We start from the raw sequence: 27,259 nt of genomic DNA, 5'->3' as shown, positions 1-27,259 counted from the left end.
GCTCTCAGGGAACTTCTGACAAATGCACCTGGCCCAGAGGACCCGGTCCACCTAGAGAGTCCCTCACTGCCGTGTTCGTTCACTGGGGGGGTCTTCCACCACAAGTGAGGAACCCTCCCTCGACACCTGCCAAGGCTGTGGGTATTTCCTGAGTGAAGTGTCATCTCAGTGAAAAACAATGTCCCTGAGACAGCCTGTTATTGCATAATCTGCCCACAGCCCTCTGTGACTTCCTGACCAGGCTCTGTGCAGCCCCAGGGGGCCCCTTCCTGCCCTAGAAGGTGCCATACCCCGCACCCACCCTGAGGGGGAGGCCCAGCAAGACCTCTTGCAGCTTTGGTTTTCTCATCTGGGGAACCATTATTTCAAAAGCCTTAAATGTTCTGGAGTCAGACAGCTTCTGGCCCTGCTACATTCTGATTGCGTGGATTCCTAAATGCACAGGTCAGCCCCACAGTCCAGACAAACTTGGATTTGGTTATTTAGCTTCCTTGAGGCAATGCTGGGAACAGTAACGATCAAATTAAACCCAGTACCTGGCACATGGGGCTTCCCTGGTTGCTCAGTGGTAAAGAATTCGCCTGCCAATGCAGGAGATGCAGGTTCGATCCCTGCTTCAGGAAGATCCTCTGGAGGAGGAAATGGCAACCCACTCCAGTATTCTTGCCTGCAGAATCCCACAGAGGAGCCTGGCAGGCTACAGTCCATGGGGTCGCAAAGAGTGACTAAATAGCAGCAGAAACAGCCTGGCACATAGTAAGTTCTCAAAATTCTCTGAACTCCCATCAGGGTGCGGGAGTCGACATTCCCTCCCTTTGAATCTGGTCTCTGTGACTGCTTGACCAATAGTATGTGACGTGAATTCCCTAGTGGTCCAGTGGTTAAGACTTCGTGTTCCAGTGCAGAGGATGTGGGTTCGATCCCTGGTCGTGTTCCAGTGCAGAGGATGTGGGTTCGATCCCTGGTCGGGGAACTAAGATAGCACATGCCTTGTTGCAAAAAAAAAAAAAAAAACAGAAAAAATATAGAAACAACAGAAGCAACATTGTAACAAGTTCAATAAAGACTTTTTAAAAAATATTATGTGGCAAAAGTGATGCTATGCCCATTTCTGGACCCAGATTTTATGAACATGTCAGTTTTCCACTTGCTACTGGCAGTTGTTTGCTGTAGGAACCCAGCCACCATGCTGTGAGGAAGCTCAAGCAGCTCCAGGTAAGGCCCATGGAAAAAAACCCACAGGCAGCACCAGCCTGCAGCCATCTCAGAAGTGTGTTCCCCGTGCCAGCTAGTGCTGTTGTGAGCAGGGCTGAGGTGCCCCTGCCAAGCCCAGGTCAAACTGCAAAGTTATGAGCAAGATAAGCAACAGGTGGTATTTTAAGCCACTAAGTTTCAAAGTGGTTCATGATGTTGTAAGAGATGACCAGAACAGTTAAGGTCAGTTACTAGCCTGTCAACACTTTTGAGAAATGGGGATCAGCCAGCTCATCTATAAGAACAGTCACTATGAGGTTAAGTGGTAATGTATATAAAGCATTTTGGCATAGAGTCAATTCCTAACAGACGGTTTCCCTGCCCCTTATGCAGGATCGGCTATGGAATTTTGGGGACCCAGAGAAAAGTGAAAACACTGGCTCCGTGTTCAAAAATTATTAATTTTTCAGACAGGGATAGCAGAGCATTAAACCAAGCATGGGTCCTTCTAAGCGTAGGGTTGTGCACAGTCCAGATACCCTCAAAGCTGCAAAGCCCTTTACCTATAATATTCTTGTCTGATTATGAGGACCATTTTGGCTCTTGCAAACCTGTCTTATAAATAAGAACCCAAGTCATTTACCACAGTTACTTTCATTTTAACACCAATTAAAAAAAAAAAGAAAGAAAGAAAGGAAAGGAGGGACTGATGGATGGAGAAAGGAAAAGAAAGAAAGAAAGAAAAAGAATGAAAATCATCAAGTGATCTTTACTGTTCATTTGGGTTAAAATCCCGCACCAAGTCCCAATGAACAGCTAAAGCTGTCTCCACCAAAAAGCACCAAACTGGGCGGTAGGCAGGTTGTTTACCTCTATGGGGCTCAGTTTTCCCCTCTGTAAAATGGGAAGGCATTCTCTTGATCTGCCTCCCTTTCAGGGATCCTGAGATGGCGCAGAGTGTGGGTACAAGGGGTTACTCTTCAATTACACAGCTCTCCAGCACAGGTTCTCTGTTCTGCCTGTCCTCCCAGCCTTCTGTCCCAACCTTGGGTCAACCCTGACCTGAGAATCAGACCACCCTTAAGGACAGCATCTTCAAGAAACAAGACTCCAACTAGGGTTAGCTCTGTGTCCTTCCTGCCTGGTCAGAAGCATCAGAAAGCCACTTCATCTCAGGAAGGTTTACCCAGTCTTTTGCAACTGTCCCTGTGTGTGTCAGTCGCTCAGTAGTGTCCAACTCTTTGCAACCCCATGGACTGTAGCCCTCCAGGCTCCCCTGTCCATGGGATTTCCCAAGCAAGAATACTGGAGTGGGTTGCCATTTCCTCCTCCAAGGGCTCTTTCCAACCCAGGGATTGAACCCAGGTCTCTGGCATTGCAGGCAGATTCTTTATTGCCTGAGCCCCAGGGAAGTGCAACTGTCTCTGCCTCCCCATAAAAGAGGAATACAATTGACCTTTCTAAAGGAAACTGGCCCAGAGGGCATATTGCCAGATGTTAACTGTAATGTGAACATAGCCCCAACCATAGAGGCAGCCAGAGTTGAAGTGTTGAATTCCAGCTCTGGCACTTCCCAGCTGTGTGACAGTGGATTGATGGCTTAACCTCTCTGACCCTCAATTCATAAAACAGAGTGCTGATACTCAGCCAATTTTTATCTTTCAGTTATCACTATGAAGCCCAAATATGTAAAGAAAGTAGAGTCTTGGGTAATCTCTAAAGCTAATACAATGCTGCATATGATGAATATCATTTGCTGAACAGGAAATATGCCCAGCACCACACCAAACTCTTTACCTGTCTTACTGGTGAAGCTCACAACCATCTTGAGTGTGTGTGTTAGTCACTCAGTCGAGTCTGACTCTTTGCAACCTCACGGACTGTAGCCCACCAAGCTCCTCTGTCCATGGAATTCTCCAGGCAAGAATATTGGAGTGGGTAGCCATTCCTTTCTCCAGGGGAATCTTCCCAATCCAGGGATTGAACCTGAGTCTCCCACATTGCAAGCAGATTCTTTACCATCTAAGCCACTTGGAAAATAATTATTATGCCCATTTGGCAGATTAGGAAACTGAAGCTGAAAGCCCTTGAGAGCTTTCCCAGAGGCCAAGGAGCTGGGAACTGCTTTGGGCTGGAGGCTGAAGTCTGATGGGCCCATCCCCTCTGCTGTATCAGCAGCCAGAGTAATGAAATGAGACAGAGGCAAGTGCTGGAGGGCTAGGGAGGAAAGGGTGGGCCTCACGCTAAGATGACCCATGCCCCACACCAAAACACAGACGCCTCTAGCCTCCCCAGGGTCTTTTGGCTTGGTTTTTCCTCTCCTGGAAGACACCCAGAGAAAGAGGAACCTGGACAGACTCCTCACCTCCCCCCACGGTGACATCAGCCGAGGGTGCACGGCTGTTGTGATGTTAACCGGGAATGTGGTCTCAGTTCTCTGCTCCTTCTGAGAAAACACATCCAATTGCTTCCTGGCTACCAGCTACTACTGCCTCCTTCCCCGGCTTCCCTCTGAAGTAGGTCAAAACAACCTGTGAGGCCCCTCGTTTGCCTTTCATGCCCATGGCTGAGATAATACCAGGATGTTTATTGTTCTAATAGGAGGAAAACAGAAAGAAATGCAGACTGTGTTCTTAACCATATTTGTGATAAAATCTAAGGGCCTTACAATGGCCCACCAGGCCCTCTAGGATCTGGCCCGGTTGCTGCCCTGTTACCTCCCTTTCCTCTCTGCCCTGATCAATAAGCTCTACCAGGGAGTGTGCTTCCTGAACCCTGGGGCCAGGATTCCCACCTGAGGACCTTGGCATTTGCCATCCCCCATCTGCCTCTTTGGGATATTTGCAGGTCATGTTTAGGTAGAACTTAAAAGGCACCTCCTCCAGGAAGCCCTCTCAAACCACCTGGCTAGAGTTGACCATGCCCTCCGGACTTTCTGCCAGTCCCCAGATTAGGGGTTAGGTTTAGGTAGCACAGAGCATGATCTGACACAAGAATGACTTTGCTCACTGACCTGGTTATGGGATCCCAGAGGGGTGGGGTGTAGGAGCCCAAGGTGGGCTCGGCCACCTTCTCCCTAAGGTCCAAGGAGCTTCCCTGGACGCTTTCAGTATGCTCACTTCGACTTCCAGTCAAGGGTGCGTGTTCAGTCGTGTCCGACTCTTTGTGACCCCATGGACTGTAGCCCGACAGGCTCCTCTGTCCATGGGATTCTCCAGGCAAGAATACTGGAGTGGGTTGTCATTTCCTACTCCAGGGGATCTTCCTGACCCAGGGATCAAACCTACCTCTCTTTCATCTCCTGCATTGGCAGGTAGGCTCCTTACCACTGAGTCACCTGGGAAGCCCAGTCAAGGGTACTGACACATTATAGCTTTTCTCTCAGGCCCTGACTGTGAATCCCTTCCCCTACTTCTCCTGGCCCCAGCACCTCCTACCTTGCACTTCCCCCCCTGGGAATTGCAATTCTAGGCATCAGGAGCCTTGTCCATGTTAGAGGACAGGGAGGGTCAAGGAACAGGTGGAGGAGAGAAGGCACCCAAGGAACTTTGGTCAGAGCCACCTCTCATCTCTGCATAGATTTTTATTTAAAATCAGGTCCCAGTGACCACAGACAGAGAGGACATCTAAGACACCTTCTTTAGGCTCTTGTGGCTGGAGCGATGCTCTGGAGATTCAGTCCCTTGTTCTCGCTTAGGGACTGACCCTGGCCTTAGAGATTCTAAGAACCTTACAGTAGCTTGCAACCTATAGGACGGCCTTGGGAAACAACGGATTTTCTTTGATGCAATAGTTTCCGCAATACACATCACTTACTGTCACTCCCTGACTACAACTGTTCAGGAAGAGGGGTGAGCACATGTAGACCGGCTCCTCAGAGCCTGGGAATTGCAATTCTAGGCATCAGGAGCCTTGTCCATCTGCCCACCTGGACATCAGAATGACCAGAAGTGAAGGCAGGATCCCTCGTCGCTGGGCAGGCAGGGCAGGGAAACGCTCTCTGGCTCTCAGGTGGACCACGTGACAGGCAGCGGCTAGTTCAGTGGCCCGGCTGATTGTGAGATCTGGGTGTGGGCTGGAGTCCTGGAGGTGGGGTGGGCGAGATCGCCTCCCTCCAGTCCCCAAGGCAGACACAGTCAGAGCTGGGCTTCGGGCTGGCTGCCTGTGGTGGAGAGGAGGCCCTAGACTGCCCCTGAGCATGACAAGCTGTGAAATAAAATTCATCTTTTATGGCAAGGCAAGAAATTTAAACGTAAGAATTCTTCTCTGCCATCTGGCTTCCCCTCTCCCCGCACTGCATTGTGTATCTGTATTATGCATCAAATCAGACTTCCATCAGCAGGAACATCAGCTCAACCAGTCACGTACTCATAGCATCAACAAGACAACTCCTTAAAACACAGCATTGCTTCTTGGTCTTATAAGGGGTCACATGACCCACCACAATGGCACTTAGATCTGGATGATGTAAACCGGTCAATAATATGTCATTTAATGTACAGCCCTCTGTCTCAAAAAAACTTGAACTGTGTCTTGACTTCTAATGGGTGGAATAGTCCTCAGAACTTTCTGAGATGCTCTTCCCAGATTATAATCCTAACATTTGGCTCAAATACAGTCTTCCAATTCTTTCTTAGATAGATGAATTTTTTGTTGACACCAGGGAGGCAGACTGACCTTCCTAGCTGACTCTAAGCCCAAGGCTTACATTCACCCCCGGTCCTCTCTGGGTTCCCCAAGCTGGGGCGTTCATGTTGCTACTAAGTGACTCCCTTTCCCAAGCTGGGGTCCTGCTGGGTTCAGCCCAGAGGGAAAAAGGATCGTGGGGAAACCATGCATCCCTCCTACCCAAAGGGAACCTTGGGACCTGAGGGCTTTATTCTGAGTATCCTCAAAGGCTGGGCCTTGGACTGACCAGGGAGGGGGCATTACACAAGGAATGGTCTGCCTCCATCCACAGGGAAAAACCTCCAGCAGTAGGAACGGCTGCCCCAGCAGACAGGAGGCTCCTTGTCCCCAGTGACTGATGGCCTAGGTGTCTGGGGGCAGAGATAAAGGGGGAACCCCTATCCTGACCGGAGAGAGATCGCTCAGACGTACTCAAATCTCAGGGAGAATTTCCTGAGCCTTGCAATTGCTTTCTAAGGGAACTTATGAATTTTTAAAGGATCAAAGTTTTGTGACAGGCCCTCCAGCGAGGGAGCCTGTCATTCCGTGAACCATATGTCAATATCCTCAAGTCATCGCTGCAGAGTCCTTGGGGGTGGGGGGAGGGTGCAGAGCACCCATACTGTCCTTGCAAAGGGCATTTTGGCAGTTGTCCAGCCCATGTAAACATCAGGTTCTGATGTAAACTGTCTCTCCCAGTGTCCAGCGTCTCTCCAACTTTCCCCAAAACATCTGAGTGGTTTCAGAAACTACCCTTGTGATGCCTGACCCAGTCTCAACTTCCTCCAGAGACTGAGTGGGCTGGTGAGTAAACAGCAGCTTTCCCCAGCCTGCCTTCCAGAGGGTAATTCCAACAGCCTTCAGGCTGCCCGGACTGTGCATCCCGGGGCCACGGCAGACTCATCATCTGCCCACACTCCTTTTCCAAGGCTGCTTGTTTGTTGACTTGAGTCTGAGAGCCCCAAGGAGAGCAGGATGCCGCAGCCGCAAGTCAGGGCACTGGATCTTTACTGTGAAACACAAAAATCCTGAAGTCCAGACTGAACCACAAAATGTTCTTTGTTTTCCGGCAGAAAGTCTGGGTGAGACCAGGGAGCTTTTTGACATCCCCATGAGCATGCACACCCAAATCGCCTTTAGGGCTTCCCAGGTGGCTCAGTGGTAAAGAATCCACCTGCTAAGGCAGGAGCTGCAGGAGATGAGGGTTCAATCCCTGGGTGGGGAAGGTCCCCTGGAGGAGGAAATGGCAATCCACTCCAGTAGTCTTGCCTGGAGAATCCCACAGAGAGAGGAGCCTGGGGGGGTCACACCTTGTGGGGTCCATGGGATCGCAAAGACTCGGACATGACTGAGCACATACACCCAGTCTCCATCACGGGCGCTGAGCGGCTGGAGTCCGAGGCTGGGCCTGGGACCATCAGGGTCTGTGTACCTGGCAGCTCTGGGAAGGATATATCTTCGTGACCCAGGACAGAGCACATGGTCCCCACAGAGCAGGCAAGAACCCAGGAAGGGCCCACAGTTCCCCTTCTTCATTTAGCAAGGAGCCCCCTGGGTGAAGCAGAGCAGGGCCCTTCTCCAGGCAGCAGCTGGGTGGGCAGGGCCTCCATCTGGGCCAGGGCACCATGGCTGCTGAGAATCTTCAGGTAGCTGGGTCCTGGATGCTTCTTGCTTCGGGGACAGTGACATGCCCTGGGCCCTGGGCCCACTGTGGAACAGGCTGCAGAACTCTGACAGACTGGCAAGACTAGGAGGGTCCCAGTGGCCCAGGTAGGGCTGGAGGCCAGACTGGGGACTCACGTCTGCACAGGCTGCGGCCAAGATGGGGCAAGCAGACAACACCCCATTACTTGACTTCCCTTCTGATTCAGGAGAAGCAAGTACAGGCATTGGCTCCATGTCCGCAGGGCCACGCACAGTAACTAGGGGTGGCTGGCACAGCAGTGAGGCCTGGAGGGCATCACTCCTGAGGCCAGGGTGATGGAGAAAGTGGGGTCTGGGGAGGGGGGGAGATGTGCCTCGTGGCCTCAGCCTCTGCTTGGTGAGTGTGTTTGACACCCAGGACTCTGGGGCATCTTCTTGGCAGCAGCAGAAGGCACGGGGCCCAGGCCCTCCTGGTCATTCAGATCCAGTCCCTTGGTTGTCTCTGCCGCACAAGCCCGGGCTCCCCAAGGTCTGGGTTGGGAGGCAGCTGGGTGGGGATACAAGTATAGAACAGTGGGACCTCCTGTATAGACAGGCTGGGTCCACCACTGGATGCTGGAACCTCACTTCAGGCCAGACGGGCCTCTGCCACCCGGTGGTGCCACCAGCGCCACCGTGGCCTTCCAGAGGCACCCAGCTGCCCTCTCAGCCCCAGCCAAGCCCTCATTTCTCAGAGACGGTCGTGGGCAAGGGGTCCTCCTTCCCTTCCTCCTCCACCGAGAACATAACATCCCCACAGCTGCCCAGCGGGGGCTCCGTCTCCTGCTCCGGGTAGTGGGAGGCATAGTCCGTCTCCAGCTCCTCCTCCAGCTCGGGCCCGGCTGGCCCCGCTGGGCCTTGGCCCTCAGGCACATCGGCCTTCACGGTCCCCACAATCACGGTGTCGGCTTTCATGATGTAGATGTTCTCTGCAAGGCAAAAGCGTGGGGGAGATGAGGAGACCAGGGCCCCAGCTGTACAGAAGCCAGGAGGCAGAGGAGGGTCCCCATCCTAGCTCGGCCACTCCTGCTGTGTGGCCTCAGGTAGAACGTACAGCCTCTCTGATTCACAATAAACCCCACTGACTTCACAGGTGTCCTGAGGTTCAAAGGAGACAAAACAGCTAGCAGTTGCCTGCTGAGGGGTTAAGGACTGGAGGTGCTCCTGATTTTCTTGACATTTCTGCAGGGATGGGGCAGAAGAGGAGAGGACAGGGTTAGAAGAGAAAGCAAGAAGTGGGGAGAAATCAGGGAACAACGACGTTGATATCAAGAGCACCACTGAACACTGGCAGAGCTTAGCCTTGCTGGATGCCACCTTGGATGTTTTCCACACATTAGCCTCCAAATCTTCGCATCACTTTCACAAGGTAGATGGCCTATGATTATACGATCCCCATTTACAGATGGAGCTCAGGGATGTTAAATGACCTGTCCAAGGTCACCAGGTAGTCAGTAGAAATCCCCAAAGAAACTCCACCCTGCCCAGCTTCCCTTTCAGCACCTATTCACGTGCCTAAAGCAGAATCTGGGGATTGCGGGGGCGGGAGGAGGGGAAGGGGGCCGCGGCAACATGTCTCGGTTTTCCTGAGATGCAGTTTTCAAAGTTCTGAGTCCCAGGAACTTCTTCAGTCTAGGCAAACCCAGACCACATCCTACAGAAACCTCAACCCTGTTAATAATCGCCAAGAGCCTGAGATCTGGATAGCTTTGCAGGGGCTGGTATATCTTGGTGTTTATTGCTTATTGATGTGTGCCTGCCTAGCAAACAGGAGGGCTGCCTGTGTGAATTGCATGGATGAATAACCAGTCCAGCCTGTTAGCGGTATTACCCACCCCACCACTGACCTTCTTCTTCCAGGGCTTTGGAGTCTCAGGGGAGCTAAGTAAGCTGCCAAAGAAACAGGGAAGTAGGGAGCCTGGCTTTCACCCAGATCAGCTAACTGCAAACTCCAGCAGCCCAGCTTCTGATAGCCTTGAGCTCGGGGCAGGGTGCCAGCTCCCAGCCCCTCAGCCCTAGAACTCTCTCTGGAGTCTGAATGCGGAAGCTATCAAGAGGGAACTTGAGAGCTAGGGTGGGGTGCAGGATGCCTGGGGCTCAGGATGCCTGCCTCGCTGGGGAACCCAGTTACACCCTTCTGATTCAGGAACCCCCACAAAGATTCTTGGGGCCCCTGTACCCTCAAGCCCATTGCATAATCCAGTTTTTCTGTTTTGGATACCTCTCGGAGAGAGAGAAGTTTACAAGAATGAAACAAGCTGTAGGCTGGGAGCACCCTACCCCCCAAAGGAGAGAGCATGGCCTCAAGTCACACACCCTCCACTAAAGCCTGCAGAACCTGACCAGAAGGGCTAGCAAATTTAGAAGCCAGTGATGGTGAGGTGAGGGAAAACACAGAAGAAACCAGGAGGGCCAGAGATGAAAGAGACAGACAGACACAGAGGAAGGAGGGGTGTGAATGAAGCGGGGTGTGTTTGTCCAGGTAGAAGCAGCCGAAGCTGGGGGGCCAGGCTGTCACCCCCTCACATTCCTCGGGTCCTGATTCCTTGGGCTCTGTCCACCACCACAGGGCTGTCTGCTCCCCAGCTGGGAGGGAGAGGGTCTTCCAGAAGCTTTTTGGATTTCCTGCCCCATTCAGGGCTCCAGCATCCAAGGAAGTCGTCTTGGTTGGGGGCAGAGGGGTGATGGTGAAGGTGAAGGGACAGGGTTCCCTGTGCCTGGTGCCCAGGGGTAGAGGGGTAACCAGAGTGTGGTCCCCTTGGGAACTGGACCAGGGGGTATTCCTCTAGGGAGATGTCAAAAGAACAGAGGGCTCACCATCTCCTGAATATTCCAGGAAGACCTCCTCCAAGCTTACAGACCAGGCTTATAGGCCAGGCTGCCCATGCCCCAGCCCTGCTGGGAGCCTGGTGCCTCCTTCTACCCACCCCTGCCACACACTCCCAGAGCCCTGTGGTTCCAGGCACTGGGCTCAGCAAGGGCTCAAACATTCAACCTAGGACTTCTTAGGAAATTTGCAAGAGGATGTCTTCAGCAGTATTTCCCAAAATACATCCTTTTCCAATAAAACTTGCTGAAAGCTGCAATTCCAAAAGTTTCAATTTGGCGCTAACGGTTCCGCCCTAAAGAGTTCCATCCACCAACCCCTGCTACAGAATTGTGTAGGACAATCGCAAATGCCTCTTCGGGATGATCTCAGTGATGGTTAACCCTCCAGAGAAGACAGAGATGGATCCCATTAAGACCTTGCCCCTCGGGGAGCTCAAAGCCAGGTGGGGTGGGGAGGAAGCTGCAAACACAGTCACACTGCTGGGAGCTGAGGACACAAGGTGGAGAGGCCTGGGTTCTGGGGGGTACCCAGAGGGTGTCTCCTAGACAGGAGAGTGGAGAGGGCAGGGAAGGCTTCCTGGAGGAGGAGGCAAATATGCAAGGTCCTGGGACATCAGGAATTTATTTAAGGCTTCCCCTGGCAGTCCAGTAATTAAGACTCCTCACTTCCCCTGCAAGGGGCATGGGTTCGATCCTTGGTCAGGGAACTAAGATCCCACAGGTTAAGGGGTGCAGTTAAAAATGAAAAGAATTGACCAGATTCAAGGAGGTGGAGTTGACTATTTCAGGTGAGGAAGAAGCTCCCACAGAGAAGCTCAGATGTGAGAGAGGGCTCCAAAAATTAGAAAACTGCCACTGAGCAGGAGGAGCAGAACTGCGGGGTTGGGAGGCAGGCGAGCCTGGTGGGGAGGGAAAAAGCAGCCTGGAATTCACACTGCAGGGAGCAGGGACTCCCTGCAGGGCTTCAAGCAGGGGTATAATATGGGCAAGTATCCATTTTGGTAGAAGTGCTCTTGATGTACCAGGGTGAGGGGAGGAGGAGGAAGGAGACTCAGAGTGGAAGGTTCGCCTTGTCTGGAGGGAGGCTGCAGTTCGGGGCACCAGGGGAAATCACTTCTTCGTCCTGAACCGATGTTTCTCCAATTGTAAAACGGAGGGACTGACTCGATCCTCAGGAGAGGTGCCCAAATGTGAACACATCAGCCAAGCGGCAGCTGTTGGCTGACCTCTCTCCTGACATCTCCCTCCACCCGTCTTAGGGGCCCTGTGTTGGGGGCTGATGGTGTTTACTGCCCCTCTAATAAGAGCAGGCAACAGGCAGAGGGAGCCCCGCACCCACTAGGACAACTTTGCAAACATCATTTCATAAATTCTCACAATGACCCTCGGAAGTCAGAACTATTGACTACACTTGGTTTGGTGGTGGTGGTTTAGTCGCTAAGTCATGTCTGAATCTTGCAACCCCATGGGCTGTAGCCTGCCAGGCTCCTCTAGTTTACGAAAATTTAAATTGGGATGAAGAGGCGGAGCAAGCTGCAGATACCCCTGAGAATGGCTTAACTCCTTCATGAAAAGCATTTCCTAATTATAAAAGCCGGTGGGGGAGCCCCTGCCTCTTCCTTGCTGAGCTTTTCATCCCCAGGGTCTCTGGTCCCTTGTTAGGGGCTCAGGGTCCATCTTCCGCTGTCCCCTGAGCACTCCAGGGCCCCCCAAACAGGCCGACTCACCAATCCTGTTGTTGGTATGCTCCATGGTCCCTCGGGGTTCAGGTAGGTCTGTGGGGGATGGGGGGTTGCTGACTGGGTTGGCCTCCAGCAGCCGCAGGCTCTCCAGGCAGGTCTCCACAGCTGGGCGGCTCAGTAAGCCCTGCTCCTCATTGCCTGGGTCTGCCACTGATATGCTCTTGGTCAGCTGCGGTGGGCAGAGGAAATGGTGCTGAGGCAGGATACCCCAACCTCCCCCAGTCTCTGCACTAGGGAACCCCTATTTCTTCATCTCCATAGACCCCAGTGAGTCTCCCTCTCTGCTTTAAAGCCACCATGTGCTACCCTGGGCTTCTCAGCATGGATGACCTGATGTTCCTGCACATGGGACCCTGTGAAGGCGCGTCGTTTTTAACTGGCACTAAATAAAGATAGTGGAGCATCGCATACAATGCTTACCATGTATGTGGCCCTATACACGTGCTAATCCTTAACAACCACTCTGCATGAGTGCATGCTAAGTCACTTCAGTCGTGTCTGACTCTGTGACCCTAAGGACTGTAGTCCACCAGGCTCTTCTATCCATAGGATTCTCCAGGCAAGAATACTGGAATGAGTTGCCAAGCCCTCCTCCAGGGGATCTTCCTGACCTAGGGATGGAACCTGAGTCTCTTATGTCTCCTGCATTGACAGGTGGGTTCTTTACCACTAGCACCCCCTGGGAAGCCCTACTAGTCTACAAGGTGGTTAATATCTCCCCATTTTACAGATCAAGAAACTGAGGCACAGAAGAGTCAAGTAACTTGCTCAGGGTTAGTTAGTAACTGTCTGGCCAATACTGGAACCCCAGTGTCTCCCTTTGGAATCCATACATGTTTGCTCAGTCTACAAGTGTCAGCTCCAGGCCCACCCCAACTCCCCTGCTCCTGGGACAGCAGTCTTTTATGATCACACTAATGTACTAAAAACAGATATGTTTCAGGAAAATGTTGGTTTCGGTTTTGACTGTTCCGTAAGTGCCAAGAAGAAGTGGTCTCATGAAATGTTCTGACATAAATACCATTTACCTTCTGGCTTCGAAAGGGAATGAGTTTGAATAATTCCAAAAATATAGTTACATAATCCTTCATATTCTTTTAAAATAATTTGAAGTCTAAAAATGGTAGTCTTAAAGAAGTTATTATTTACGCACTGGACCATGTGGCCAAAATATATTTGATTATCTTTGCTGTTGTTGTTGTTCAGTCGCTCAGTTTTATACGACTCTTTGCGACCCCATGGACTGCCTCACGCCAGGCTTCCCTGTCATTCAGCACCTCCTGGAGCTTGCTCAAACCCATGTCCATTGAGTCGGTGATGTCATCTAACCATCTCACCCTCTGCTGTCCCCTTCTCCTCCTGCCTTCAATCTTTCCCAGCATCAGGATCTTTTCTAACGAATTGGCTCTTCACATCAAGTGGCCAAAGTATTGGCGATTCAGCATCAGTACTTCCAATGAATATTCAAGATTGATTTTCTTTAGGATGGACAGGTTTGATCTCCTTGCAGTCCAAGGGACTCTCAAGAGTCTTCTCCAACACCACAGCTCAAAAGCATCAATTCTTTGGCGATTAGCCTTCTTTACGGTCCAACTCTCCCATTCATACAAGACTCCTGGAAAAACCATAGCTTTGAATAGAGGGACCTTTGCCGGCAAAGTAATGTCTCTGCTTTTTAATATGCTATCTAGGTTTGTCATAGCCTTTCTTCCAAGAAGTAAGTATCTCTTAATTTCATGGCTGCAGTCACCATCTACAGTGATTCTGGAGCCTAAGAAAATAAAGTCTGTCACTGTTTCCATTGTTTCCCCATCTATTTTCCATGAAGTGATGGGACCGGATGCCATGATCTTAGTTTTTTGAATGTTGAGTTTTAAGCCAGCTTTTTCACTCTCCTCTTTCATCTTCATCAAGAGGCTCTCAGTTCCTCTTCACTTTCTGTCATAAGGGTGGTGTCATCTGCATATCAGGGGTTATTGATATTTCTCCCGGGAATCTTGATTCCTGCTTGTGCTTCATCCAGCCCAGCATTTCACATGATGTACTCTGCACATTAAGTTAAATAAGCAGGGTGACAATAAACAGCCTTGATGTACTCCTTTCCCAATTTGGAACCAGTCCGTTGTTCCATGTTCAGTTCTAACCATTGCTTCCTGACCTGTGTAAGGTTTCTCAAGAGACAAGTAAGGTGGTCTGGTATTCCCATCTTTAAGAATTTTCCAGTTTGTTGTGATCCTCATGGTCAAAGGCTTTGACATAGTCAATAAAGCAGAAGTAGATGGTTTTCGGGAATTCTCTTGGTTTTTCTACACTTGATCTTAGCCAAAAGGCCAAGAAGCAATTCTTGGTTTTTCTATGATCCAACAGATGTTGGCGATTTGATCTCTGGTTTCTCTGCCTTTTTAATTTTTTATTTTTTTCTCTGCCTTTTTTAAATCCAGCTTGAACATCTGGAAGTTCTTGGTTCATGTACTGTTGAAATCTAGCTTGGAGAATTTTGAGCATTACTTTGTTACCATGTGAGATGAGTGCAATTGTGTGGTAGTTCGAACATTCTTTGGCATTGCCTTCCTTTGGAATTAGAAAACTGATATTTTCCAATCCTGTGACTACTTCTGAGTTTTCCAAATTTGATGGCGTATTGAGTGCAGCACTTTCACAGCATCAACTTTTAGGATTTAAAATAGCTCAACTGGAATCCCATCATTTCCACTAGCTTTGTTCGTATCTTACAAATCATTAAATACGTTTTTCATGAAACTTCTTGATATCGTAACAGCAACTCATTTGATCCAAGCATGTTTGAAAGTGATCTCCCATGATTTGAAATTGAACCTATAGTGTGGTTCCATCTGTTATGTTTAAAAATAGACAATGGAGGCTTCCCTGGTGACTCTGTGGTAAAGAATCAGCCTGCCAATGCCGGGGACACAGGTTCAGTCCCTGGTCCGGGAAGATTCCACATGCCACAGAGCAACTAAGTCCAGGCACCACAACTACTTAAGCCTGTGCGCTCTAGAGCCCGTGCTCTGAAACAAGAGAAGCCACTGCAATGAGAAGCCGACGCACCACAACTAGAGATTAGCCCTTGCTCACTGCAACTAGAAAAAGCCCATACGTAGCAACAAAGACCCAGTGCAGCCAAATAAATAAATAAAACTTTAAAAATACTATTTTAAAAAAAGAAAGGAATAGAAGAACTGGTAAGTGGGGGGAAAGTGGGCAAACCATACATACCTGAGACCTGGTCATATGGTATGTTTCATCCTGTCCTCTCTCAGCTGTGGAAAGCAGTGCCGCTCCTCTCCCCAAGCCCCTACATTGGTCCCTGCGCTGCCCCTGAAAGGCCAGCACAGAGCAGGGCCCCAAGCGAAGCCTAGCAAGGACCTGGTGTACACGCCCCATGCAGGATGGCTGCAGGATCGGCGGTAGCATGTGCAAAGCCCCGGCCCAGAGCCTTGCACAGCGAGCGCGTCATAAAAGGCGGATGAAGATGGCCTTGCTAGGAGTCAGCTCAGGGAAACAGCTCAGAGCACCTGCTTTGGAGTCACACACACCAGCCCTCAAATCCCAGCTGATCTATTTTCCAACTGTGAAATCACCTTTCCTGTCTGGGCCTCTGTTTCCTCTCGGACAACAGTACCAACCTCAGTGTGTTGCCAGGACAAACCGGAACAACTTGGAGAAACACAAAGCCAGATGCCTAGCTCACGGTAAGTGCTCCATGCACACACATGTGCTCAGTCACGTCTGACTTTTTACGACCCCGTGAAGTGTAGCCTGCCAGGCTCCTCTGTCCATGGGATTCTCCAGGCATGAGTACTAGAGTAGGTTGCCATTTCCTCCTCCAGGGGATCTTCCCAACCCAGGGATCAAACCTCCATCTCTTGCATTGCAGGTGGATTCTTTACCACTCCACCACCTGGGAAGTGCTCCATACATGCTAGCTAAAGTTTCAAAAGTTTGTGCTACTGACTTGACCATCCCAGCTTTGAGGATGAGACTCACAGAAGGGAAAATAAGCCCAGCCTTCCCTCAGACCACACCTGGCACCCGAATGGTCAAAACCAGACCTGCCGTCTGGCAGGCCCTTCTGGAAGTCCCCAGCAGGATGAGCCAGGAACCGAGGCTGCCGTGGGGGTGGGGTTGCTCATCCCCCGCCAGGGCCTGGCTGAGGCTCCACCGCGTTCAGAGCTCCCTGCATGGGGCAGACCCAGCCTGAACTTGCAGGGGAACCTGCACCTGGGCCGTGGGAGGGAAAGGACCCACCCAGTCACTGTCAGAACCAGCACCTCTGATGGAGGAGGAGTCATATGTAGGGGCACAAAGCTGGGGTGGGGGCAAGGGAAAGGCTACTTACTATCGGGTTCCTCCCCGGCTTGGAATCTGCAAGGAGAAAAAGAGCAGTCACTTCACCAAGGGGCATCTGGCAGCTGCCTGGCCCTGCCCCACCCCACTGCGGGCAAGTGCCCCCTCCACTGCCCCCAGGGTGGAAGCTGGTCCTTCCTCGGACCTCACTCTAGAGAACAGTGGATGGGTTTCAGGCCCGGGGCACAGGGCCTCACTTCCCGGACAGCCAGAGAACAGGACAGTCATCTCTCTCCCAGCCACCAAGCCCCTCAGCACTCCGGACCCCATCCACCCACTCCCACACATGCGTAAGAGTGGTTCAGGACCAGCGCGCACCCCAGCTGAAGCCGAAGAGGCTCTGGCAGGGTCAGAAGCTGGTCTGTGGCTGCTGCCACCAGGGGCAGAAGAGGCCAGAGCCCCCCAGAGCAACATGTGAAACTCAACCCACACGGGAGGATCTCATGGTGATAGAGAGAGGGTGGTGGGTCCTGAGGATCCTTTCTGAGCCCCTGTGTCAGACAAGCCTAAAGCCAGATGGCCACAGAGCCCTTTAGGCTCCAGCCAGTGCGAATTCGGCCTTCTATCACATGTGCCCGAAAGAGCCCACGTGACCAGTCTCACCGGTCATCACACTTCCGATAGTGTGAGCTTGGGACATGCCTGGTGGGCTTGGGCCACAGTGATCCTCAGGGCACAACCTTCAACTTCTCACCCTAAACCCCCCCTCCTCTCCAACTTCTCTTGAATTAAACAGGGCGTCAGGTCAAGGCCAAGTATATGTTGACCTTTAACCACAACCAGATGGCCAACTGGAAAAGCTAGAGGTGGTACCCGGAGACATGTTTACACCAGGGTGAGTCAGCTCCCAGGCGCTGAGTGCTCTGGGAGCACACGGCCCCTTACACTCCCAAGGGGACCACCTACAGGGTCTTGACTTTTGTTGCCTTTAGGTGTGGACGCCTGGCCAGAGAGCTCGCATATGAAGAGGCCAGCCAGCTGAGTCACCTCTGGACCTCTGTCTGACCTCAGCTGCTCTGGGGAAGCAGCCTCCTCAAATCCTAGCAGAAATGCACACTGGGGGCCAACCAGCCACAATAAAACAACACAATGGGCAATTTGAACCTGCTGTGTAGACACCAGGTCACTCTGGGGGACAATCTTCCATGTCCATTTTAAATGACCATCCGCAAGTAAAGTGTCTAAAGGGGAAATGGACCAGAATCATGGTCAAGAGAAACATATGTGTAAAATGACACAATGGTTGATTACTGAGTTAACAAACAAATCTGGGAACTGCTGATCCCAGCAGAGCAGTCACCTTAGGAGGCTCGTGGCTCTCTCCCACGAGGTGGCCACTGTCCAGTGCGCGAGCCAGCATTTTGAGAAATGTTGTCTGGCCTGAGGCACATTCTTTTAAATGAAGTCAGAGAAGCCAAATTTTTATCCTTTGAGAGTGATTTTTGAGTTCTGCAAACAGCTAACTGTCATTTGGCAGCCAGTCATTGAGGGGAGAAAGTATGTGACAAAGTAACAAGACAATAAACAAAAATGATAAAACGCAGTCCTGGAGAGGATGTGGGTAAACAGGAACACAGCTGCTCATGCCCTGTTAACTGCTTCCCTCTTTCTCAAGAACCATGTGGCAGTGAAACCTTCACACACTTTGACTTAGTAATCCCTCTTCCGGGACACACCCTCAGGAAATAACTGGAAGGAAAGTAACCAGGCTGTGCATAGCAGTGGAGCCTACAATACGCAAAAAACTGAAAACGAGCCAGATGCCGAACAAGGAAGCAGCTTAGTAGTCCTGCATCGGAGGCCTGCCTAGCCGTGCAACCCCAGCACCATCCTTCACCTCTCCCAGTCTTAGTTCTTTCGTTTGGAAAAGGGGCAAGATCATGCCCCTTCAGTGGGTTTTTATGAAGATTAAATGAGATCTCAGAAGAGAAGGTGCCCAGGAATCAATAATGTTGAGAGCATATTCTCTCTCTCTCATTTTTTTTTGAGCTTATGTGGGCTTTATTGGGATAAGTTAATAAAAATCAAGATTTCATCAGCCATCATTTCTTAATTTATAAACTCAGCAGAGACTCTGGTCCATATATGAAAATGTGAAAATATTAGTCACTCAGTCATGTCCATCTCTTTGTGACCACATGGACTATACAGCCCAGTCCACCAGACTCCTCTGTCCATGGAATTCTGTAGGCAACAGCACTGGAGTGGGTGGACATTCCCTTCTCCAGGGGATCTTCCCGACCCAGGGATGGAACCCAGGTCTCCCGCATTGCAGGTGGGTTCTTTATCATCTTAGCCCTCAGGGAAGCCCCCTGGTCCACATATGTGTACATACAAAACATAACACATTTCAACATAAACAGAGTCCCACTGGGACATTTTGTCAGTTAACAGAAAGCCAATTTTCCCTTTCCCCAAAAGTCTTCAAAATTGAGTCCCCACTGTTTACTTCTCGGTGGAACTAGTCCCTTGTGGCTAGGGACACTGGAGGTCTATCCCGTTTACTAAATCAAAAAATAATTGTTTTCAAGTTTTAATTTGAGAGCACATACTCTTGATAGGTTGTGATGAAAATGACACTGAACTCATATGGTCTTCCTCCTCCAAACCCACGACTCCAATCTAATCAGGACAAAGACCCTAGACTGATTCCTCTGTAACTTAACTGACCAGCACTCTTCAAAACTGCCAAGGTCATCAAAAGATAGGAACGCCAGAAACTGTCAGAGGCCAGAGGAGCCTAATGCACAAATCTAAAGTGGGATCCTAGGTGGGATCCTGGAGCAGTAGAAGCATGTTAGGCAAAGCTAAGTAGATCTGAACAGAGTGTGGGCTTCAGATAATAGTAGTGTACCAGTATTGCTTTTATTGTGACAAATGTACTGCAGTAGAATAAGATGTTTATAATAGAGGAAATTGGGTGTGGGCTATATTTCCACTAACTTCTCAAATTTTCTGTAAGTCTAAAACTTTTCTTTAAAATGAAGTCTGTTTAGACTTTTTAAATTAAAACATTTAAAAGAGAAGGAAAAAAAAAACAAAAAGGAAGGTGGCTAGAATGCTCCCTAGCACCTAGGGGGCCCCAGGATACTCCCGTGGCTTGACAGTCCATCACACCAAAAAGAAAGCCAGCTTTCAATACTGTCTCTCAGAAACCAGCATAAAATAATGTCAAGGTGAAAAGGCAGAATCCAGATGGTATCAACCTCAGCCTACAGTCGTGTTACAACCTGCCTATGTTCTTTAAAAGACCCAGAATGAACGGTGCCAACTGTAGAGGTCAGATTTTGTAAGTGCTTTTTCTCTCAAAAATTTTGCTTCAGTTCCCTGTCTTCATTCATTGGTAACCTTGCTTTTTTGGAATCATCGCAATCTTCTCACAAATGTGTCCAGCGTCCCAGGACACAAATCCAGTGACAAACTGGGCATCGGCAGCCCCCTCCGTCCCCAAAGAGAAGTGCTTGGTTTCCCAGAGCTGATTTGAGGGCTGCTCAACCCAAGCTCGTGGGTTCTGACACCCAAGTTATCCATCCTTTCCATCCCTGTTGCTCTCTGCTGTCAGTTCCATCCCCTCTCTGGCCTGGGGTTCTGGCTGCTGTGGGAAGTGGAACAGACCCAAGGAAGCAGTTTGGCAACAGGCAGCCTTAGGTTCCAATCCAGGAAGGGGCAGGGAGTTATTACAAGCTAAACTGGGAACATGGTAATGGAGTGCTCCAGGGAACCCCCTGGCGGTCCAGCGGTTGGGACTCAGCACTCCGACTGCCAAGGGCTGGGGTTTGATCCTTGTTCAGAGAACTAAGATCCCACAAACTGCATGGCCCAGCCAAAAAAAAAGGAAAAAAAAAAAATTCCTTCAATTAAAAAAAAAAAAAGATTTAAAAAAGAGATGAGCTCCAAACACAGAAAGATAGAACCAAAAGGACACAGGAGCCAGCTTGAAGGAGCCCTCACTGGCATCATCTGGGACAATTTGAACACCAAATTAAGCAACAACAACGGTAGAGTAAGAAAGGAATCACACATCCAGACAGACAAACATACAGAAACGGAGGAAAGGCTGATGACGCACCAGTTACTCACAGAGCCTCAGAGTACCTCCCCTCACCTTAGCAATGACCACAGAGGAAACAGGACTGCATGCTGGAGAAGGCTGGCAGACACCACGCTAATCCAGGGCTTATGGTGAACATGGGGGGGAAGAGACAAAGGGAAACCTGGCGGGGGGTGGGGATGGGGTGGATACCTCACTCCAGAGTCAGGCAAACCTGGGGTGAGGGGCAGCCACAGATCACTGGTGGAATCTTCCAAAATGGCAAGGTCATGACCGGGAGGGAGAAACTCAGACTAGAGGGGGACACAAGACACAGTGGCCAAATGCAACAGGGGAGGCTGGACTGCATTCAAGGTACTGTTAGCAATGCATGAAGAAACTCGACTGGGGTCTGAGAACTAGTTGGTGGTGATACAGCAAAGCGAATTCTCTGATGTTGATGATTTCACTGCGGTTGTGTGAAATACACACTCAGGTATTCAGGGGTGAAAAAGCATGAAGTCAGTAACTTACTCTCAAAATAGTTCAGGAAAAATAGGTTCACCATACTTTTCTGTATGTTTGAAGTTGTTTCAAAACAAACGAAGCAATGTTTCCAACTTAAAACTGCCTGAAGTAACAGATAAAGTAATGATGACAGTGTCTTTCTAAATGAAGGGTTAAAAGACTTTCACCCAGTGTTTTTCAACCAGGAGAGACGTTTCCCCTCCAGGGCACATGTGGCAGTACCTGGAGACATTGCTGGCTGTCACAGATGGGAAGTGCTGCCAGTATCTGGTGGATCTACAGACCAGGACTGCCTGGCATCCTGTAACACACAAGACAATCCCCACAGCAAAGGATCCCAGGCGGGTGTCAACAGTGCCAGGGTATCCTTTATGCAAAAATCTAACCAGCACCACCAACAAAATCCCAGTCGGCCGTACTGCTCATTAACCAAGTGGCCTTAGACAAGCTTCTTCCTCTTCCCGTGCCTCAGCTTTCTCATCTGAGAAATGGGTATAACAGGCCTCTGGGAGGAATAAGATGAGAACACACGTGTACTGATGGAGATGCCTGCCCCTGAGGACGCACGCCACCAAGTCAAATCCATTCAGGGGTGGGGGTGAGCATCAAACAGGCACCTGTCCAGATCACTGCTAACCACACCAGGGGCTCCCCGAGCCCTGGAGTTCTGAGACCAGGAGGACTGAGGCCAGATTATTCCCACTCTGCTTGAGCTGGTCAGAAAGCTTGGGAGGGCACTTGCCGGACCCAGCACAGGGCCACCAGGAGGTGCACAGTGGATACACAAAGGGGCAGACAAGTGCACAAGGACTCCTGCACCCCTCCAGCTCCCACTGCATCCACCCTGCTGAGCACACCCACGTCTTGCACCCTGCATCACCTCCTTCCCTGGGAACCAGACCCCCAAGGACCCACTGGAAGCCAGCGCGCCAGAAATGGCACCAAACAGGGTGGACGCCACTGAGGCCCAGGCTCAGTTCCTGGTAGGTCTGACTTTTTAAGAGAAGGTGCTTTTTGTCTTTTCTCTCTCTCTCTCTTTTTTTTGTATGTGTGCGACAAAACTGCTATCATGGAGGTTTGAAGAAAAAAATAAACTGACAGCAATGGAAACTCGAATACTAGAAAAATGTCAAGAAAGCAAACGCGGGTTTCAATGAGACACTGAGCCTGACAGCTCATGGAAAAAGGCTTGAAACTGTCAAAACACAAAAACCCCCCTTGCGAAGAGAACACAGGCACCTGCTTGTGAAACTCATCAAACCCAAAACACGCCTCACGCACTGGGTTCGGGGGCCCAAGTCAGAAGCCAGGCCAGGGCAAAGCTTTCCGTGGGGCCTGGGGACGTGGGGGGCGAGGAGGTCTGCGTTGACCGCTGGGTGTCAGGCTGGGCACTGAGTGGTGGACAACCCACGGCGGGGGGTGGGGTGGGGAGGAAGAGGGTAAAGGACTGAGACCTCTGCCAGTGAGACTTGCCGTCTCCAGGACCAGTTCCTGAGTTTGGCGATGGCAACCACAGATAGTGTGGCCCTGGGTCTCGTCTTCATTATGAAATGAAGAGCATCACCCATTTCCCATGGGGCTTCTGGGTCTGTGAGACCCTCATAGGACCCTGCCTTGAAACCAGAAAGGAAGCTCAAACCATTTGTGTTTGCCCCTTCCCCTGTGGTCAGGGCCCATACACAGTAGGTGCTCAATCAATGCTTGTGGCATGTTGAGGAGGACCTTGTACTACCTTGAAAGATGTCGCCCAGGGGAGAGGAGATACTTGGCACAAGATGGCTGGGGTCCCCCCTCCCGCCCCCTGCCAGGTGAGAGCTGAGTCTGCTGCCTGGATGGGTGGGGCATGGAAGGCTGCCTGGAAGAGGTGGTCTGGAGGCTGGCCAGGGATCAGAGCGAAGAGTTCAGATCAACTGAGAATTCAGGAAGGCCTGGATTCCTGGCGAGAAAAAAGGCCCTAGACACAGGGGAGCTGTCAGCAAACAGAAGCCACTATCTGCGAATGCTGACTGCATGCAGACACTGCACACAGCACTTAACAGGCCCCATCACAATAGACCCACACATCCACTCTCTGAATTAGACCCCACTTCCCAGGTAGCGCTAGTGCTAAAGAACCCACCTGCCAATGCAGGAGACATAAGAGACATGGGTTTGATCCCTGGTTCAGGAAGATCTCCTGGAGGGAGGTTATGGCAACCCATTCCAGCATTCTTTCCTGGAGAATCCCATGGACAGAGGAGCCTGGCAGTCCATAGGATCACAAAGAGTCGGACACAACTGAGTGACTTGTACAGATGAGGAAACTGAGACACAGAGGAATTCAGTAATTCACCCAAAGTCATGTAGCTCATAGTGCAGAATCAGGACTCTAGCCCTGTTAGCCTGCTCCCCCCACCCCAACCCCTACACCCTGGGCACCAGCAGGAGGGAAGGGGAGGGGGAAATGACAAGGAGACTGGGAAGGAGGGACAGAGAGAAGAGAAGGGAAGGCCTCTCCTGAGGGCACAGCCAAGAAGAGAATGAAGGACAAGCTGAATTTTTGAAACTTCGTGCCCAGACCGCATCTGACGCTGAAGGGAACATGTCACATAATTTCCACCCACATCATATTCCCATCACATATGAGGTTGCACAGAAAGGAGGAGCAGCTTGTGGGAACCCCCCCACACAGAGGGAGCCCCAAGGGAGTTCTGGCCCACCGTGCAGAGATGCAGTGTAGCCGCGCGCAGCCCTTTTGGACCCCGGGACACTCACCCACAGGCTCCAGCGTGGGCCGGAAGGTCTGGACTGGGTAGCACAGATGCAGCTCTGAAATAACAGCAGAAGGAGGACTGGGGTGTCAGCCTCAGAGAGTCTCAGCGGGCAGGATGGGAAAAGCACCCAGGCCAGGCTAGCACAGGGCACCCTGCCCTCCCATGGCCCCAGGATACATGCACTTACTCTGTCCAATCCACTTCCTGCAGGCCCTCCGGTGGCACAGGACGAAGGAGCTGAAGCTGACGACCACCACCAGTATCAGAATCACCCAGAAGAGCACAGGTCCTGGAACACAGAGGTGCCCTGCATCCTCACCCTGACATCCTGGTAGGCAGCCAGGGGCCCTACGGCAACCATACAGGACGGCCCTCACTCCAGACTGCTTCCTACTTCTGGACACAGACTCCACTGTTGCTGACAAGACCGGCTCTTTTCCCAAGCCAGAACAGAAACCCAGGTCTTATCTATAGCTATCTGGTCCAGCCCTCACCCGCCTGTCCTTCCTCATCTGGCTCTGGGAAGCCCATGGGGGAGCTAAAGAGTTGAAGGATACACAAACCGTTTCTAGAGGGGGAGAAACGGAGAGGTCAAGGAGGCAGAATGAAGAGGGAATTGAGGTCCAACAGAATGACAGCAGGGGACTGGGGAGGAGAGCATGTGTGATGCCCAGTCCCAGGCGCCTGGCAGGCAGAACAACCAAGAGGGTGAAGTTAGGAGTCTGGCACAACTCCCGGCCCCCCCTCTAGACTGGAAGTTCCACGAGGGCAGGCACAGCATCTACTCTGCACATAAGCACGCTCAGCAAGTGCTCCTTGAATGAGGAGTCAACAGCCCTATGCCATGGGCACCATGACCATCCCCATTTTACAATGGAGGGAAACTGATGTTTGCAAAGATTAACAGCCCCAAAGTCACCCAGAGGGTAGGAATCATAGCTCAGGCCAGGCCAGCGCGACTCCAGAGCCCACGCTATTAACCACTATCTGGATATATTTCATTATCTCTTAGTACTTAACTTGCCTCTTTTTTTTTTTTTTTTTAGCCCCTTTGTCACTTATGAAAATCAACATATAGTTATTATTTTTTAAAATCCATGTTTAGGTGCTAAAAAAGTAGCACACACCCAATAGCTTCCCTGGTGGCTCAGTGATAAAGAATCCACCTGCCAATGCAGGAGACGCTGATTCCATCCCTGGGTCGGGGAAGATCCTCTGGAGAAGGAAATGGCTACCCACTCCAGGATTCTTGCCTGCTAAGAATGACTTAGCGAACGAACAATAGCAACATGTACCAGATAAGTGCTTCTCAGACATTCCTGTGCCTATGAATCTCCTGGGGACCATGTTAAAATGCAGAGTCTGATTCAGTAGGCTGGGAGAGGCTGGTAATTTGCTTTTCTAAATTGCTAAACTGCCAAATCCAAGGCCTCGCAGAGGGCCGCTGGCTGAGAACTACCGTCGCCTAGTGTCCAACACTAGAACTGCAAGTCCTTAAAATCGCATTCCGGGAGCCGATAACGCCCCTGTAATACCATTCTCTGCTTACTACCCTTTGCGGTATACGCTGTTAAAACGTCAGAAGGTGAGAAAGCTGAAGCTCAAAGGAAGTAAGAAACTAGTCAAGATCATGAGGTAGTGGTGGTTTAGTCACTCAGTCCTGTTCGACTCTTGTGACTCCATGGACTGTATGTAGCCCGCCAGGCTCTTCTGTTCATGGAATTTTCCAGGAAAGAATGCTGGAGTGGGTTGTCATTTCCTTTTCCAGGAAATCTTCCTGACCCAAGGATTGAACCCGCATCTCCTGCACTGCAGGAGGATTCTTTACTACTGAGCCACCAGGGAAGCCCAGTCAAGGTTATGAGATAAGTCGCCAAGTATTTCGTGAGTAGCAATTACGGGCCATGGAGAAGAAGCTGAGAATAAAATCCCTGCTCAGAAGAATCAAGGAATAATCCCTAGCAAGTGACAGAGCCACACAGCTCCAGATCAAGAAGCCAAAGACCTGGGGTCAACTTTGTTCCCAGGACTTCCCAATCCCCACTCTTTCCCCCCACCAAGTGATGCTGTTGCACAGTGAGAAGCCTCCCTCCTGTGGTCCCCAGGGAGGAAGGCCCTGCTTCGTGGGGGTGATCATTACCTGAAACCAGAGCCGGCTTTCCCGTGGAGGAGAAGGAGATGGGAGCACTGGTTGAGATTGGGATGTCCTCCCAGGCGTGGGTGACACCCCCTCCATGCTCCTTACCAGTCAGGGAGTCGGCCAGGGAGACCAAGGAGGGGGTAGGGCTGCAGAGAGAGAGGCCAGAGGTAAGACGGACGATTGAGATGGAAACAGAGATCTGAGACCCCAGCTCCTCTGCCAACAGTCTCTGCCAGGTACTTTGAGGGCAGAGCCTGGGTTTCTAGGCCTTCTGGCCTTCCATGGTGCCAGCACAGACATAGACTCACATTCTCCAAAATGACCTGCAGGCTTGGCCTAGAGATCCAGCACAAGCCCCATTGCCACCCCTAGCCAGCTTTGCCCCGCCCCCCACCAGGCAGGGCCGGTGGAGAGAGGGGGCCAAGGAGTCACCTGGCAGGTGCCCCACGGTCCTCCAGGCTGGTGCTGCAGTCAGGAGGGCTCCCTGGTGGATGTGGCTCAGCCTGGGAGGTGGTGCCTGTCTCAGCCATACCTGCAGGGAGTGGGTTAGAAACAATGGCAAGGATGGTTACCATAGGGAAAAGCAGGGAGGAAGGGATAAACTGGGAAATGGGATTAACAGATATACACACTATTAAATATAAAAGAGATAAATAACAGGGACCTACTGTATAGCAAGGAGCAGTATTCAATATCTTATAAATCAACCATACTTCAACTTTTTAAATTAAATTAAAAAAAAAATCAGTGCCAAAGAGCCTCACGCATCAGGACTGGTGACTTCCGGGGAGGCAGCACCGTGGGGCCGGAAGGACACAGCAGCCGGGCAGACCCAAGTCTGTGTCCTGGCTGTCTCCTTGCTTCCTCCCTCTCTCCTCCCTTCCCTCCATGCAGCAACTCTTAACTGAGCACCTACTACGTGCTGGGAATTGGGACAGAGCTGTGAGCAAAACAGAAAAGATTTGTACCCCTGGGGGCCAACTGGCTGGTGGGGTTCATAGACTCGGTGTCACACGAAGGCAGGTGGGGTCCCTGTAACAGCAGACTCAATCTCGTCTCACTAGGGAGGCTTCCCTGAGGAGGGAGGTGCTAGGATGTGAGTGGGAGCGGGAGTTTCTAAGCAGAGGAAACAAAAGGTGGGGAAGCCCCAGAGATGGGAGGGAGGAGATGGGTCACAGCAGCGTTCTTCATAGTCATCAAAGAAGCAGGAATGACCCCGGTGCCCATAAAATGTAGTATCTCTGAGTGCTGGAATACTGTATGGCAATAAAAGAAATGAAATACTAACACAGCTGGGAGCTTCCCTGGTAACTCAGACGGTAAA

The 27,259-nt window shown here is 51.0% G+C and overlaps 1 protein-coding gene across 1 annotated transcript in view; it reads right to left on the bottom strand.

Moving 5' to 3' along the window:
* Positions 1-4,759: 4,759 nt before the first annotated feature.
* The window catches only part of TNFRSF8 (TNF receptor superfamily member 8), a 72,112-nt gene continuing 49,612 nt past the window's right edge, over positions 4,760-27,259 (bottom strand). The window contains exons 9-15 of the mRNA XM_020902415.2: positions 26,368-26,467; positions 25,936-26,081; positions 23,983-24,084; positions 23,797-23,850; positions 16,477-16,502; positions 12,102-12,285; positions 4,760-8,474 (exon numbers count right to left, since the gene is read on the bottom strand). Coding sequence (XP_020758074.2) covers positions 8,230-8,474; positions 12,102-12,285; positions 16,477-16,502; positions 23,797-23,850; positions 23,983-24,084; positions 25,936-26,081; positions 26,368-26,467 — 857 coding nt within the window. The 3' untranslated portion in view covers positions 4,760-8,229. The remainder of the gene's footprint in view (positions 8,475-12,101; positions 12,286-16,476; positions 16,503-23,796; positions 23,851-23,982; positions 24,085-25,935; positions 26,082-26,367; positions 26,468-27,259) is intronic.

The sequence above is a fragment of the Odocoileus virginianus genome, chromosome 11, assembly GCF_023699985.2.
Source record: "Odocoileus virginianus isolate 20LAN1187 ecotype Illinois chromosome 11, Ovbor_1.2, whole genome shotgun sequence".
In the NCBI taxonomy this organism is placed as follows: Eukaryota; Metazoa; Chordata; class Mammalia; order Artiodactyla; family Cervidae; genus Odocoileus; species Odocoileus virginianus.
Note: the sequence above shows the minus strand (reverse complement) of the source record. Positions and strands in the feature narration are given on the sequence as shown.